Raw genomic sequence first — 16,234 nt, 5'->3', positions numbered from 1 at the left:
CCGCCGAGCCGCCCAATCCTGAGCTGATCACTTTTAATAAAGGCATTAAAAAAGGAGAAGAAGTCTCCTGGCCCTTGTTTATTTCATAATGTTAAAACAATTACTAAACATAATCAAAATACTTCTTCAAACAACTCTGTGGATTGGGTAAAACAGGCTCCTGAGACGATTTCCTGCCATTTTGGTGGAGCCAGCACTGGACACTTCTAGCCAGGAACCAATATCTGTGATGTAGAGCTGTTTGGGAGAAGTGGAGAACAATTTCGTCCTAAAGTCCTACAGTGCAACAGCTGGAAAGCTCTCCAATCACACTGGTGTGTGCTCAAAAGCTGGGGGACAAGGGCTAAAGCTGCAATGCCTCACAGCCAAGCCCTCCCACATCTAGAGCTGAATTCACGTTAGCGTGTGGAGCACTATGATTATCCTTTCACAACAGCAATACTCGTATTTCCAAGGGCTTTTATTTGAGTTTTCCCCAGATATTTTGTCTTAATCTCTACTTCTAGAAGGGAAAAAAGCTCAAAAAAGTGAAATATTCGTAGCCAGCTCGCAGAGGAGATCGGATGTGGAACAGAGCGGGAATTCAGGCGCTGGGTCCCTGGGACTCGGTCTGGGGCCGTAAGCCCCGCGTAACCGGCCCGGGAGGGCGCGGTTCAGGGCGGGAGCGGAAGGGGCCCCACGCTCGGCGGGGCCACGCCGCTGCCGCCGCCGCCGCCGCCGCCTGGGGCTCCGCCGCGCCTGGGCCCGGCCGTGCGGGGCGGAGGGGGCGGCAGGAAGCGGGGCGGTCCCGTGCGCCCCCGGAAGCGGTTGGGCGGCCGCAGGGGACGGGCGGGCTGGCGGGAGCGCAGCGCTCAGACGCGGTCCAGCGCGGCCGCCCCGCAGCCCGTGATGCCCTGGGACCGCTGGGCGCGCCGGCCACGCCGCGGGGCATGGTGAGCCCGGGGCGGCCGCTCCCCGCGGGGACCCGGCGGGCGGCCTCGCTGCTCCGCCCCAGCCTCCTCCTTCTGCTGCTGCTGCTGGGCACCGAGGCGCAGAAAGGTGGGTGCGAGCGCGGCGGCGGGCGAGCCCCTCAGCCTTGGCGGCCGGGGGAGGGAAAACCAGTCCTCCGGGGCTCTGCCCCTGGGAGGGGGCGCCTCTCGGCATATGGCTCTTCACGCCGAACCTGTCCCCGGCCTGGCCCACAAAGGACGAGAGAAGAGCCCTGTTTTTAAACAAAAAAACAAAACCAAAACTAAACAAGAAGCATTTTTTTCCTTCCCGCTCCGGCACTGCCACGGGAAGCTGGCGGAAGGAGGGCTTCACCCGGGCGGGGCGTGACCGCGGCTCGGAGGAGAGCTGGGGCTGTGGAGGCAGCTCCGGGCACTGGGGCAGGACAGAGGTTGTGTGGGGTCGGCACGCCCGGCCCGCGGGTGACCCTCTGCAGGCTGTGGAGTGTTCGGTGTGAGCGAGCAGCGGATAAAGGAAAGATTCTGCTTGCTGTGAAAAGAAACTTACGGTCGCCTGAGAATATGCAAAGTATATAGGAGAGAAACGTGTGACAGAGTAGTCGGCGTTGTTGGGTTTTGCTATTTTGGCTTGGTTTTGTTTTGTTTTTTTTTTTTTTTGTTCGGGTTTTTTTGTTTGTTTGGTTTTTTGTTGTTGTTTTGTTGTTTTTTTTTGGTGGGGGTTTTGTGGTTTTTTTGGTGGGTTTGTTTTTTGTTTGGGGGGGTTTGGTTTTTGTTTTTGTTTTTTGTTTTTGTTTTTTTTGTTTGTTTGGTTTTTGTTTGTTTGTTTTAGTTTGGTCACTTCATGGCAGAAGATCAGAGGATGCCACTGTGACTGTCACTTCGATCATGTGCTTGGGACAAAGTGGTGGGAGTGAGTGTTTTAACAGCAACTTGAAACTCACTTCTGGGTTTGGGAAGATCAGGTTTGTGGTTGTCAATTCCACTTGATTCTTGCACTGGTCTTGCATCGTTTCAGAAATGGATCTCCTCAGAAACTGTTTTGGCACATAACTTTTTCTTTCTATCTCAGAGATGGAAATATGGTTGAATTTCAGAAATGCTGCATTTAAATGCACAAAGAAAATAGGAACTATATGCACTTTATTGTTTATGCATCTAAATTAAACATTTAGTTAATTAAAATTAATTAATTGAATGGGAGAAGCTCAGTGTTGCATCCATGGAGCAAGGTAGTTGTGTGGACCTTTTCCTCTTATTTCCAGATGATTGCATTTATGTTCCTATACACCTACAAAACAAATGCTAATAAGCATTTGACACAGCTGAGTTTGTTTTCCTGTAATTTATAATGGAGCTGGAGAAGACCTATTTGCTTTTGAGAGGAAATTGGACTGTTTTAATCGCCTGTCTTTTGAAGGTAGCTGCTGGATGAGACAAGCAGCAGCAAGGTGTTCGTTCATTGTGTAGGAGCATCATGCTTGTGCTGACCTGACACTTGTGGGACCTTTTGGTAAGCAGACTGAGTTTGTTATTCTAGGAGAAGACTGAAATAGCTGTAGGGGTAGGGAAGAGTCATAATTTATGTGCAGATGATTGAATCAAACTGGCTCACTGATTAGTCAGGGATGTGTTAGAGGGGGTGGGACCATGCAGCAAGAAAAGGAGCTTGCGAGGACAGCAGGCTTTTAGGTATGTGTCAGACTTCATCTTTCTGTACTTCGGGTAACTGCTGAAGAGCTTCAAGTTGCAGTGTTAATGCTTAAAGTTAGCTCAGAAGTTTCACTTTTGAGTAGGAGGGGAACCTTTCTATTGACAAGCCTCATTTTATTTGCTAGCAAAAGCAGAGCTTGTTGTAAGGTGGGGGACTCTGGTATTGTTGAATTCAATGCTTCAATATGAGAAACTGCTAGAGTTTCTAAGAAGGGTTCTGCTGGTGAGGGACTGTTTCCTTGCCAAAATATTTTCATTTATCTTATTCTACAGAAGGTTGGAGAGCCCATGTCCTGTATCTCTAAATACTGGCATAATTCCAATTTGGGTAAGGAATCCCATATAGAAATGAAGCTGCTGTCTAGCTCTTGAAGGTCTGCACAAAGTTACTACTCAATTCGGGCATTAAATATATGATCAGGCTTCTAAGAGAATATCTTGATTGACAATGAAAGTAACCAAGTATTGGGAAATTCCACAATTAAAGTTGCTTTTAGGCTCTTTTATAAAAGTACAGTGAGTGATACTATGTAGGAACCTAGCTTCATTCATTACCTTAGCAAGGCTGATCCTCTGTTACTAAGTAATTGTTCATTTTCTTTTCTACTGTTCAGCAGCTCCAAGCATCACATTAGACATGGTATTTAAATCTTTTTCTGAAGATAGTGTTTTCATTTCTCACATGCTTTTCTGTAGAGCACCTTTCTGGTGTGAACTGATTTAAAAATAGCATTATTTTGGTCAACAAGAGACTTGTTTTTAATATTGGGTCAAATGGTGCTCCTCTCCTTCCAGACAGCAGCAAACTGAGAAATGAAAAAGTGCAGGTATTGCTGTGGTGCATATATGTTTTTCACACTAGCCCACTGTATTATCTTGTAGGATTCAAGTGAAATTTTTTCAGTCTATCATTAAAATCATTATTTATGTAATTCAGAATTCCTCATTCAAGGACTTGAACTTGAGTGTGTTGCTATCTTCGAAAACTGAGCATTTTGTATTAGCTCTAACACCTTCAAAAGTGCCTTGTGCTGCATTTCATAATCTTGTACCTTGGGGACTGTCTAGCTGATGGCTGTGCAAGTCAGCTCTTGTGATTTTTGAAACAGTTGTGTAGTGATTCTAGATTCTGGTTGCAAGGAAATTGATATTTGAAAAGTACTTAGAGCATTTTTTTTGTTTTTCTTGTAATTAAGCAGGTGTGAATGAAAGCAAGTCAGCACATAAGCTTGCTGCTCTTTGTGGATTGAATTCTGAGAAAGTGTTCTTAGCAGATGTTTAGGTCTTGACATAAATTTGGTATGGTCTGTTCATTAACCTTTTTTTTTAATTTAGAAAAACACAGCTAGAGGAGGAATGGTTGCTTAGCTTTCATCAAAGTAGAAGTTGAATAACGTGTCAGTAATTCTGAAGATATGAAGCTTGTAGGGTCTGTAGAGTAAGAACTTGGTTACCACACAAATTAGTTTGGTACCCATCTGTTGGGATTCCAAGTGGATACCAATGTACCTATATTATGGGAAAAAATGCCTAAAGTTAGAAAGGGCCTTTTATTCTGAAGCTGATTCCCTAGTGGCTTGAAGCAGATTTATTTACTGTTTTGGTTTTTTTTTTAATTAGCATCGAATGCTTGTTTTTGAATGAGATTCATATATTTTGTTCTAAACAATCAACAGCCCATCAGGGTGTTGTTATATTCTCAAGCTTTGTTGAAGAAAGTGCAAAGAACTGATTCACCACTGTAGCTTAAAAATATTTGCTGCGGTGTAGCAGAGAAAAAGAATTTCTGAATGTCTGGTGCTGAGTTACCATCATCTGAAAACTGAATTGGAAGAATTAATGTCCCTGTGCACATTGAAATGGTTTTCCATGGCCTTGTGTTCAGGGACTCAGCCACAGTATTTGTGGATCATTTGTGTTTTCCTTGTTTCTCATCAGTTCCTTGGTGTGTTCTCCTCTCCACAGCGTTCCTGGTCTCACCTCTGCTTGTCCCTCCCATAGGGAATAGGCAGTGGTGGTTTGGGCTGTGGCCAGTCCAGAACTGGGCAGGTGCTGATCCGTCAGCTGTAGTTTGGGGAGAAGCAATCGGGCAAAGAGAAGATGGCTCTAGCTGCATATCCAGCGGCTGAGCAAGATGGAGGGAGACTGCAGCTTCTCCCTCAGGGTCCTGGAAGAGATGATCTCCTGCTATGCCAGGTGCTGATGAGAGTTCCAGCTGCTGGGGCAGCCCATTGCAGGTGTGTCTTTTTCTGCTGCAGAGAGCTCTGGGCATGTGAATACAAAGCACTGCGACACGGCTGTCTGTCACATGAGCGATTGCCATGTGCTGCCAAGCACACAAGTGCCAGTTTCAATTCTTGCTAAATTAGATTGGGTGGTGTCTCACTACTCTTTGTATATGTTGTCCTTGGCTGGGCTCATCTGGAAGAAAGGGAGTCACAGCCAAACCCAAAAGGAATTATTTTGATTAAAAAGACCCTCAGATCTTTGCATGACAGATTTATTGTCCCTCAAATTAACATCAGATTAAGTGTTTTATGAGGAGGAGGGCAGTGCTCTAATGAACTGTTTCACTTTTTTAACGGGACAGTTTTACTTAAGAGTGCAAAATGTTTTGAAGATGCAGTTGTGCAGCCTGAGGATTCAGGGATTGGTACCATTTAGGCAGGACTGCTGAGCCAAATCCCTTTCATCCCTGTGTTGAGAAGTATGGAAGAATTTTTTCAAGACCAGGGCTCAAAGTTACAGTAGGTTTTTTCAGGTTTTCTGATGCTCTTTTTTAACTTCCCAGCATTGCACTTTGAAGATGGATTTAGAGAGGAGGAACAGTGCTGTAAAGAATTTTGTGGGGGAATGCTCTTCCTGAAGGGAAGTAAGCCGGTACTGGAAGTATAGACCTAACAAGAGTGGATATTCTTTGCTCTTGAAAACAAGAATCTCCGTAACATTATTTTTCCCCCTCCAGTTAATGAGCCTTATTTGAAGTGGGTGTGGGAATCTGGTGGGCAAAATGTGCACCCATGTGTTCTGCAGAGCATCTTTTTTGGGAGGGTGCCTCTCAGTACTGTCTTGGTTCAGCCCAGCTCATCTGCAAGCCTGTTGAGGTCGTGCTAGCCTAGTTACTGTAAAGAATGCAGGAATCACCCTTTTGTGTAAGTACCCTTTGTAGCTCTCATGCTCAGGAGAACGTTCTGCAGTTTGGATATAAGCAGTACAGTGCATGTTGATTTTATATATATAACTATATGTCTGTGGCTATAAAAATCAAGCATCTGAGCTGGTGTTAAAAAAGCAGTGTAAGTGTTCTTTCAGAAGCTTGTATGCTGTTACTGTCTCAAGGTAGTGACCTTCTAGCAAATTATTTTCCTGCTACTGTATGGAGATGTTCAGCTTTCAAGGTTTTCAGGAGTGTTTTCTTACCTTATTCATATAACAGAAAAATAGATATCTTATTTCTCTGCAATTCTGCCAGCCTGCTTTATGCTGTGGGAAATGATGCATTAGGTTTTTAATGCGATCACTGCTGCTCTGTGTAGTTTAAGTCATCAACTGGTTAAGGGCTGCCTTGAATGCATCAGCTTTTATAGGGCAGATAGTCAGCAGTTCAAATGCAATCCTTGTTGGAATTGCTGCTCTGCATATTGTGAAATGTTTCTATATTGGTTATTTTATTCATATTTTGAAAGGCATTAAAAAAACCTGTTGTTTGTCACCCCCTCTTTTATAACTGCACCCTATGCTTTGGGAAAACCTGGAATTTGTTTTGTAATCAAAGTATTTCCTTCCCTCCTGCATTTTCTGACTGAGTTGCTGTTAGATTAATTTCTCTAAATCAAATATTATGGAACATTCAGCATCCTTTCATTTAAAACAGTGTAGTTGAAACCACTGTCCAAGCACAGAGTGTGGATTTGTGACTAAACTGAAGTTCAGAGAGGTGGAGAGGGAGAGCAGAAGTAATACTGATGTAGAAGGCCATGTGGTAACTTATTATTAAGATAGAATTTTCAGTCCTGGGGTTTTTTTATACAGAATGGTGGATTGTTATCTGTGTAGCTTGTTCATTAATGCAGTAATGAAATACCAAATTTTGCTAAACAGCATCCTTTGCCATCCATTACTGGAGGCAAACAGCTTGAGTTGTGCTATTTGTAGTCGGTTTGAGCTTGTTGCTTTATAACTGAACACTTTGTTATTTGAAACAAAAAATATACCTGAAAATTTGATAGTGACTTAACCTTTGGACCACAGAATAAGACAGATTTTGAAAATGGTTTCTGGTTGATGGATTTTTTTTGTCTAGTGCATGAAAAAAAAAATCAAAAACCTGAACACCTGCCCTTGAATGGGTAAAAAGCGTTTAACCTATGCTTTCTTTTCTAGCATGTAACTTCTGGTGTTTCCCTGCATGACCTCTTAGTTTCATTTGGTGAAGAGTTGAAAGAGGATAACATTTCTCTATGGTTACTAACTCTGCAAAAATTAAATTAAAGCAGATAGTTTGTACTTGTTTAGATATCCCACTATTTCAATCAATTGGATCATAGAATTGTAACACAGTCAGTTGGTACTGCTTATGGCATTTGCATGCTTCCTGTTGGCATTTCTTCAAAATCTCTGTGTTTGGAGTTTTCACTTCTGTTTGGGTTATATGCTTTTTTTCTCTGTCAATATCAAAATAAAAATAATTTTCATTGAGTTAGTAGTCTGTACGGTTGAACCAGCACAGCTGGTGGATACTGGTGAAGCTCAGTGATTAGTTGTCTCTTTGATTTTGGTGTGTTTAGTTGCATCCTGAAAATCAAGCATATAAGTGTTCATCTTTGTAGTAAGTGACAACTCATATTTTGTTGCAAGTTTGCAGTGAGACTGATTTGAGGTGACCTCTCTAGCTGTAAAACAACTGGAATATGTTTGCAGTAGCCATGTGAAATGCAAGTCCACGAACCATTAGAAGTGCAAGGATTCTTAGCAGCCTTTGGCAGTTGCTTCTAAAAAAGTACATTCTTTAGAAGAAAAAGGATTGCTGGAAGTAGAAAATGTGTAAACGAGGGCTGACTGTGTACATGTCAGGCATGCTTGTTTTTGGTGTTTGCTGATGTGAGGAGGATGCATTGGCCTGGTCACTGTCTCTGTACAAGAGATGTTGCGCATTGTGACTCAGGTAATCATTATTTCCCTACAGTTAATTGACTGCTGATATTAATATATATATATACTCTTTTATATTCTCTATCTTAAGATATATGTAAATATACTCTGTTCTCAGTACCTTACTGAAAATGCTAACTTCTGTCCTGTGAGTATCCAATGCCTCTTGCTTTTGAGTGGTGTCACAGTTAGGAGGTCCCAGTTCTGCACCACGGCTGCGATGGTTGTGTACATTGCTATCACATTAGTCAATGTTGTGGAAGCCAAACCAAGTTGGTGAGCTCAGTTGTGTCATTCCTAGCAATACCAGTAGATGTGTTTTTAAGAATGTCTTAGAAGCAGATAGGGTGGGGATGGGGGGTTGTTTTTGTATTTTATTTGTTTTCTTCTCCAGGTGTTTAAAGCATGGTAGCTTTAGAAATAGTTAAAAAGTCTTTTTTAGGATGCCTTTGCTCAAGCTTGAAAACTTTCTGGAAAGAAATTTAATGCAACTTCCTGAATTCCCCTTCGTTAGAATAGTGACTAGCCAAATTTAAGTACTCAAGGTGTACAAGAAATCAAACTTTCAAGGGCCTTTCTGCGCTTCATTATATTATGAAACCATCATTGTGCAAAATTACTTATAAATTAGGATCACGCAGGCTCAGACTTGATGCTTTTTTCTTTTTGAGAGTGTCTAGAGGTTTTTTATTTGTGTAGTTCTTCAATGCTTCTTTTTCTTTTTTAATATTTCTCTGGCATTTTCTTTATGCCATAGTTTCTCTTTCATTGGCAAAAATGTATTAGAGTGGTTTTGTTAAGTATTAAAGAAAAAAACCAAAGGTTTTTTATTTTCTATGTGGGAATATTTGATTTTGTTAACACTTTTCATTGTTCAGTAAAAGTTTTAAATTAGTGTATAATGTTTTAACATTCTTCATTATGTGAAAACTCAATTCAACAAATCACAGGGGACTGCCTTATTAACCACATTCCATAGATCATGCATCGTTTATAGGCTGAAAAGTGGAAATAAAATCAATGGTCAGACAATCTATATGCTTTATTAAGCACTCCCTTTTCCACTTCACTTCTTCACTAGTTAATCCCCCCTCTAAATCTCCCTCCCAGATGTTCAAGTTTTCTAAATATACTTTTAGCTCAAGGAAGAGGTTTTATTATCTAGGATTGGAATATTATCCATCCGAATGACAATTCTTTCCAGCTACTCATCTTTGGCTTGTCAGTCTTGCAGGAATTTGATGGATTGTGCATGAGGTCACATGGATTCTCTTAAATTTTTTTCCCCAAAATGGTTTTACTGATGGAACCACTTGTTTAAAGCAACCCCTCTCATTTTCTTGTTTCCTTACTTTAATTGCTGTCAGAGGTAATAATATGATGCATCTTTGTGAATACTGCTAATGGTGGAAGAGGGAACTTGAAAAGCTTGACATGCTTCTGAGAATGGTTGTGAGCAGATAGTTCTTCTGTCATGTTTTCTAAACAGGAGAATGGTGTAAACGCTTCCCAGAGTGATGCTGTCAGTCATCACACTAGTACTGTTTATTGTGACCTGGCATTTAATCAAGACTTGTGTATACATATTCTGTAAAATTATTCCAGATGTGCAAGAGGATAATTAACTTTCATCCCTAAGTACCCTTCTCTCCTCCTCCTCAGCGATCCATTTGTGATTTTCCTAAACTTAGATCAGGCCATCATAAGACCTAAATGTTGCTTAACTGCGAAGAGGAAATCTTTTCAGGTCTCTTAATTGCAAATTCTTGCAGTTTGGGGTAGAAGGAGTACCTGTTTCAGTGCCAGTTGCTGCTTTCGATGTTGAAGGATAACAATGAACTATTTTAGCAGTTGTGCCACATCTCTGTTTAGTTTTACCCTGATATAAAATTAAAAATGCAAAAATAGAATGTGTAAAGTGTTTTAATTAGACTTGGCAACACAAGCCACTTGTATAGCTACTTGCATGTAAACATGGAGGTTTTTCTGGAGAGAAACCTTACAGGAATGAGGCAGGTGGAAGATCCTCAGGATCTTGAGTGGAAAGAAGAATTAGTGGTGCAGTTTTGCATGGTTACTCCTCAGAGTTCAGAGCTTTAGCCTTTGAAAGGATAGTGCACTACAGAGCTATAGCATGTATGCTGAGTATGTTGTGCATGTATGGTTGCCTTCAGGACCACACAGGGTTTCACAGCTAGCAGCTGCTGCATCTTCAGCAGGACTGTAGCCAGTTAAAGCCCATATCTGGTTATTTTAACTTGGCTCCAGAATGGTTAAAATATGAAGAAAAACATCTTGCCTTGTTCAATGTGGTGCAAAGAAGCCACTGGTGCTCAATTTTTCTTTTGCAAATCTGTGAGTTTTGTGATAAACCAAGAAGCCTTAAACCAAACTGTCTGTTAAATTCTATTTTTATGGCAATTGTGTACACGTATCAAAATACATCTCATTATCACAAGGGTAGAAAGAGGAATGCATTAAATTGAATTTTTTGAACACTTTTGTACTAAGTTTAGTGATGATCATTTTTTGTCTTTTTCCTAAATATATTTGAAAATTTAAAATAAAGCGTTTCCATTACTTTATATCTTCATTTTTAAAGAGATGTTTTTAAAGAGAAGTTCTCCAGTCCTCCTACATATAGCATCATTTCCTTCTTGCTAGGAAGAAGGTACAGCAAAGCTGATGTGTGGAGAGCCTGGTTCAAGCATGGCTTAAAGAAAGAGGCCATGAAAATATACAGCTGATGGAGGGGTAAAAGGCAGCTGTGAGGCAGCAGTTCCCAGGCTTGATTTTGTGAATAACTAGGTTCTCAGGCACCTTTTCTATAAACAGCAGGATTCTCAGACAGTCTTCTCATAACAGTCCTTGGCTGCTCTGGGAACAGATATGAAGGTTTTGAGAACTTTTCATATCACAGTGAGAACACTAATTTTGGTTTCAATAAACAACCACGGGTATTGTAAACAAAAGGAGGGGTTAGAGTTTTCTCTGTAACCTACCGTGAGCTTGGATTTTGCAATATGCATGAAGTTAATTAACACTATTATAAAAGATGACTGATTTGATCAATGAATCGGAGTCGATGCTGATCAACAACAAGATGGGTCGTCTCCCTTCGCTTTCAACACTGATGGAGAAGTATAAAGTTCACAGACAGTTTTTACTGACTGAGTTTTCACATACTGACCTCCTACATGCTCTCACTATACTTCTAATGATAAATTTGGCACTTAAAAATTCAAATTTTCTGCTATCTCCTAGTTCATCATCTTGTTAATCAGTAATACATAATGCTTATTTTATTGGTTGTATTCATAGAGGGTCAGAAGTGCAGCAACATCTTTGTTTTAATGGAATATCTACAGGGCAAAATTAGGAATGAAGTGCCTTTTAGAACAGATTGTGTATTAAACTTTATGATGCTAGAATGACGCCAAGTCATTCAAAATGGGGAAACTCCAAATAGTCCCCGCTGTAATTTTGAAATTAGATTAGAAAATTAATGTTAGAAATCAAGATGATACTGTATGCTACCTACACCAGGAGAAGGAGCTGCTGGTGCAGCTGGATGTGGATTCTTTCTTCTTTTTTTTTTTTTTTTTTTTTTTTTTTTTTTTTTTTTTTTGTTCAGGTACCCAAACCAGGAGCTTCCTCCTTGACAGCTTCTGTTGATTCCATGGTACCAAAAACTATTTTTACCTGTGGCTGCTGCTGTTTCTTCCCTCTCCCTACCTTGCATCCCCTGCGTTGCTCAGGCTCTGCTGGCTGGTAGGCAATGCCCATCCTTGACCCAGCCAAGGGCAGCTGGGATGGGAACCTGGGCTGCAGCCCAACAGGGGTACAGTGAGCACTAGCAGAGAGTGAGGCAGGGGAGGGGCAGCTGCTCCCCAGAGGCAAGATGGTGCTGCCACCATGGATCTGCAGGTTAGGCTATGCGGTCTCATTTATGAACTGGAAAAGGAAGTGGGAAGTGTTGAGTGTAGTGTTAATTTAGCATGTGAATTATTAGTATGATTGGACAATATTTTTGCCTCTTAGTTGACATATGTGAGGCTTGTGAAATTTCATGTGGTCCTAGTGTGGGGAGGAGTTTGAAGACGTTCCAGAAGGTTTGAAGCCCATCCTGACCATGACCATTGCTTATTGTCATAGTGTTTTTTGCATGACCGTCTGTGTGTTATTTTTTCATTTATTCATCATCTGTTTCTGTTGTGTAGCACTTAAAGCACTGAAGCACAGCAGTGTTTATTTTTAAGAATGTGTTGGTGCAGATTGTAAAGTAAATGCTGTGTCTTGGGAAGTGGGCGACCTGTATGTGCCAGCCAAACAAAGACACAGAGCATGAGTTGTCATTGTGAATCAGCCTAGCCAGCAGATCAGAGGGGCTTCTGCATCATGTACCACTGAGCACACAGTCCTCTCTCAGACTTCTCATGTAAATCACTTTTTGCTGTGCCTAGCCTGTCCTTGTAGGCTCCTTTTGCCAGCATACTATTTAAGCAAGTCATACCTGTCCCTGGCATCTTACTCACATAGTTTCCATAGCATCAGTAAGTGAAAGTCTTGCAGCACAGTCTTACACAGCTGATGTCCCTACTGTTCTTTTAGTAGTTGTCAGTTTAGTTAGTACATCACAGCACAGGAAACACATATCTTACCTGCTCTGACAACTTAATAATTTTAGATCATTATTTTAAAATGGTATTATATTTTGGATGCTAAATTTAGGATTCCTAAGTGTTACACTTTTGTGTAAAATTCGGTGGCTGAAAGCTAAGACTGGAGTTCCAGAGAGGATGATTGTAAAGCTGGTTGTACAGATTAAAATAATAAAGTGCTAATTATCACTAGCCCAGCACGTGGCCTGTATTGTAAATAAAAACAGTGAAATTTTGTTGTAATGACATTAAATTTTGTACTTTTGCTGTAAAAACAAGAATCAGCCTCTGTCTCCTCTCACCCTCTCCTGTCACCCCACTGAGCTGCCAACATTTTAAAAAACAAAATGCTTACTGTGCTTTTGTCCTGTTTCTGTCTTTTCCCATAATTTCATTAACTGTCTAAGGGTGCCCCACAGCAGATAAATCAATCCAAGCTGGGGGAGTCATAATTCCACCTGTCGTCCACTTCTTGCCCTGCCATTGGCAGTGGCACCAAGAGCTGCCTCCTCAGAGAGCTGGGTTGATGCAATCCAGCACTGTGTGGTGGCAGTGGGTTGGGGGACACTCTGCAGCCAGCTTGTTCCTCGAGCCATGTTCCAGTGCACCACTCTGGTGTGACTGCTCTTCTCAGGGTTGGGATGGTTTCTACCTCTCTGGTCGGTGTTCAAGATTGTTTAAAATGCAAGCATGGGTTGGCAGTGCTGATGAAAGAAGTAGTTGCTGGTGTTCCCCTACTGTCTTACCCCTCTGTCAAGGAAGGCACTGCTGCATATGCATACTCAAATAAATTTGGGGAGTGCTCTCGGTTAAAACCAACAGCTATTTTTATGCCAAGTCCCTGCTCTGGTTGGTCAGGTGGTTTCGTAAATGTTGCCTCCATTACCAGGAAGGGTGTGAGAGCATGTGGCCAAAAGTGAGAGGTAGACAAGGCTTGCTTTTGTCTGTGGTTGTGCTAATTTAAAGTGCTTTCTAGTGTTTATTGAGCTATGGCCTTGCTTGTGACAGTGTGGGCTATTTTATGTTGTGAAACGTCTGTAATGGAATGAAAGTCCCAAACCAGTGTGTTACTGAGGAAAGCAAATGGCATTAAGATCAAAGTGGACTGTGTGCTTCCTGGCTTGGTAAGAAAATTAATTCTGACAGTGGAACAGTTTGCTTCCTGAAAAACATCACTCTGTGGAATTTGGTGGAAACAGCAGTGAGTTTGGAGGATGCAAATAAGGGCATTTGAAAATACTTGAAAAAGCTATTTAGACTTTGATGTCTCTGTGATTTAATTCCTCAGTGTTTCTTATTCATGGAACTCTTTTGTCTCTGTGTAAACTTTCTTGCCCACACTGAGAAAAGCAAAAAGCATGTGTATGTCTTTTAGTGGTACGCTGAGAAAAAGTAAGGAAATGCAGAGCACAGGAGCTGAACAGAACAGGGGAAATTATAGTAATGCATTGAATCAGAAAGAGTTGTGTATTTGAAGTTAAAATGAATGTTTTAAAATACCCTTTTTTGCTTACATCACTCTTATAGATTTGGTTCTACATTTGTTTAGTTAAACTTTCAATTACATCCAATATTTAGTCTCAAACATACAGAAAATAATAGCTTATATATGTAAAATCTTCTCAGGAAACCCCCTGGTTAAATTGAGTCTGTTCAAAAGCTAGTGCCATGTGTTAAAATTGAGATTGGTGTTTTGATATGCATCGGCTATTCTTTATAGGTTATAATATTGAACTGTCTAATGTCTTTATCATTCACTCTTCTCCAAGTAAAGAAAGGAAAAGTGTTCACTGGTCTAAAAAATTATTTTAAACATGTTTTGGTAGTGAGAAGTTTAGTGGTCACTAATAGCAGCTGTTCTCCAGGAGGAAAAGCTCTGGTTGACTTCCACAACTAAAAAGTATAGTTAATTTTTTTTTTTGGTGGGTATTAATAACTTAGCACCCACTCCTGCATGTTCAGTATTCCTTCATTTTATTAAATTCCACATTTTCTTCAACTATCAAAATCCTTAGGATTTGTTATGTTTGTGTTGGTCTGACTCCTCTGTTTTGTTGATGTAAAGAACTTGGCTCTAAGAAATTGTTTTCAGCCATTGGCATGTTGCATCAGACATCAGTGTGCCATGGCCCAGGGCTCATATGAGCTCTGTCAGGAGGGTTCATCCAGGCTGCATTCAGAGGTGCCTGGAGAACAGATGGATCCTTCTCCTGATGGCAGCAGTCTGCCTTCCTCTGCCAGCTGCTTAAGAGATGTCCATGTTTCTAACACAAGTTTTGGTGACGAGCTGAATTTTTCCTCTTTGCTGTGAACTTGGTCCCCAGGACATGTGAGATTGGATGCACATCTGCAGCCCCTCCACATGTCAGGTGTGATGTGTGCACACTGTGCACCCAGTGACCTAGTGCTTCCACAAAGGACTTAATCTATCCTGCAAGTGTGGGAGGCCTGTGGTGTGACAGAGAACTCTGAAAGAAAGCAGGAGACTTGTTCAGGTGTGTACTGACAACACAGGTTGTCAGCCCATCCAGGAATAATTGACTAGGGGATTGATGTCTGTCTTCTGTGTGTTCTTAGATATTCTACTCTCACAGGTTAACAGAAGCAAAAGGTTCTGTGGCACTTCATGACTTGCAAATGAATGAAGTGGCTACTGTCCTGTATGCTGCCATAGTGAAAAGAATTGCACTTTTTCTTGGAGAAATTGCTGAGTATTGCAGATTGCTCCCTTGAAGCTGGTTGTGTGTATGTGTCTCTGGAATTCATCAGTGATGTATAAAGAAGTGTGGTAGAAATGATGAAGTGCCACGTTACATAGAGAGGCTCAAGAACTGCCCTTTTATAGTACCAATACAGCAGGATGTGGGTTCACGGATCTGCAAGTTTCACTGGAATTGTGCTTTTTAAAATTTTCCAAATAGCTTGTGTGTGATGCTGCTGCCCTTGGCAGACTGTATATGCCATGGTAATCTTCAGATTCTTCAGACATGAAGTGTCTGGCATTTCTAACCTAAGTGAAATACAATAAAAAGATCTAAAGTGTCCATTCAGAATAAGCTACTTTAAAAAATCTACTTTATAGCAGTTCAGCACAACTGTTGTTCCTTTCCCTGACTTTCTAGTATGATTGGACAGCAGGTTCTTTAATATGCATAGAGGAGTATTTTTCCTTTCATGTTTTTAAGAAAGCCTGCAACAAAAGGGAGGTTTGAGATTGATGTTTCCATTGAATTGTGTGAAGGAAATCAGAAAGTTTTTCTCTCTAGCCACGGGTAACAATACATTGTTCCAAACTACAAGAGGTAATGTTGTCATTTTTTATTTTTGATGTGTCTTTAAAAGAAAAGTAACAATTTTAAAAACTTTAAATATTTTATTTGCATTTTCTCACCTAAATGTGTTTTGGAGTTCTTTTGCTTTTCTCGTCAGAAAGCTGTGTGCTGTTCATCATGAACATTTAAGAAATACTATTTGTGTGGTGACTGCATTGCAATAACAGGCCTATTGAAATGAGAAATAATTAACTTCTATGCATTATAGTTCATGCAAGGATTTTTATTTCTCTTAAAATGCATTCAGAACAGTGTATCTGCCCATACAGGTGAATGCTAGTATGATTTCATATTCAGAAGGCCACTGTGTCAGTGTATTTGCGCAGTATTTTCAATCTGTGAATGAATAAGCAATTGCTTACCCCATCACAGGAAAGGAAAAGGACAGAACTGGTTAACGGCTCATTGCTTTTGTTTAGGACATAGCCTAAAA

At 41.0% G+C, this 16,234-nt stretch overlaps 1 protein-coding gene across 2 annotated transcripts in view; it reads left to right on the top strand.

Moving 5' to 3' along the window:
- The first annotated feature begins 871 nt into the window (after positions 1-871).
- DCBLD2 (discoidin, CUB and LCCL domain containing 2) overlaps positions 872-16,234 on the top strand; it is a 42,458-nt gene continuing 27,095 nt past the window's right edge. For both annotated transcript variants that reach the window (XM_059466661.1, XM_059466660.1), the window contains exon 1: positions 872-1,038. In XM_059466661.1, coding sequence (XP_059322644.1) covers positions 930-1,038 — 109 coding nt within the window. In that variant the 5' untranslated portion in view covers positions 872-929. The remainder of the gene's footprint in view (positions 1,039-16,234) is intronic.

Source organism: Ammospiza nelsoni, chromosome 2, assembly GCF_027579445.1.
Source record: "Ammospiza nelsoni isolate bAmmNel1 chromosome 2, bAmmNel1.pri, whole genome shotgun sequence".
In the NCBI taxonomy this organism is placed as follows: domain Eukaryota; kingdom Metazoa; phylum Chordata; class Aves; order Passeriformes; family Passerellidae; genus Ammospiza; species Ammospiza nelsoni.
The sequence above is the reverse complement of the archived record's forward strand: the minus strand, read 5'-3'. Positions and strand labels throughout refer to the sequence as shown.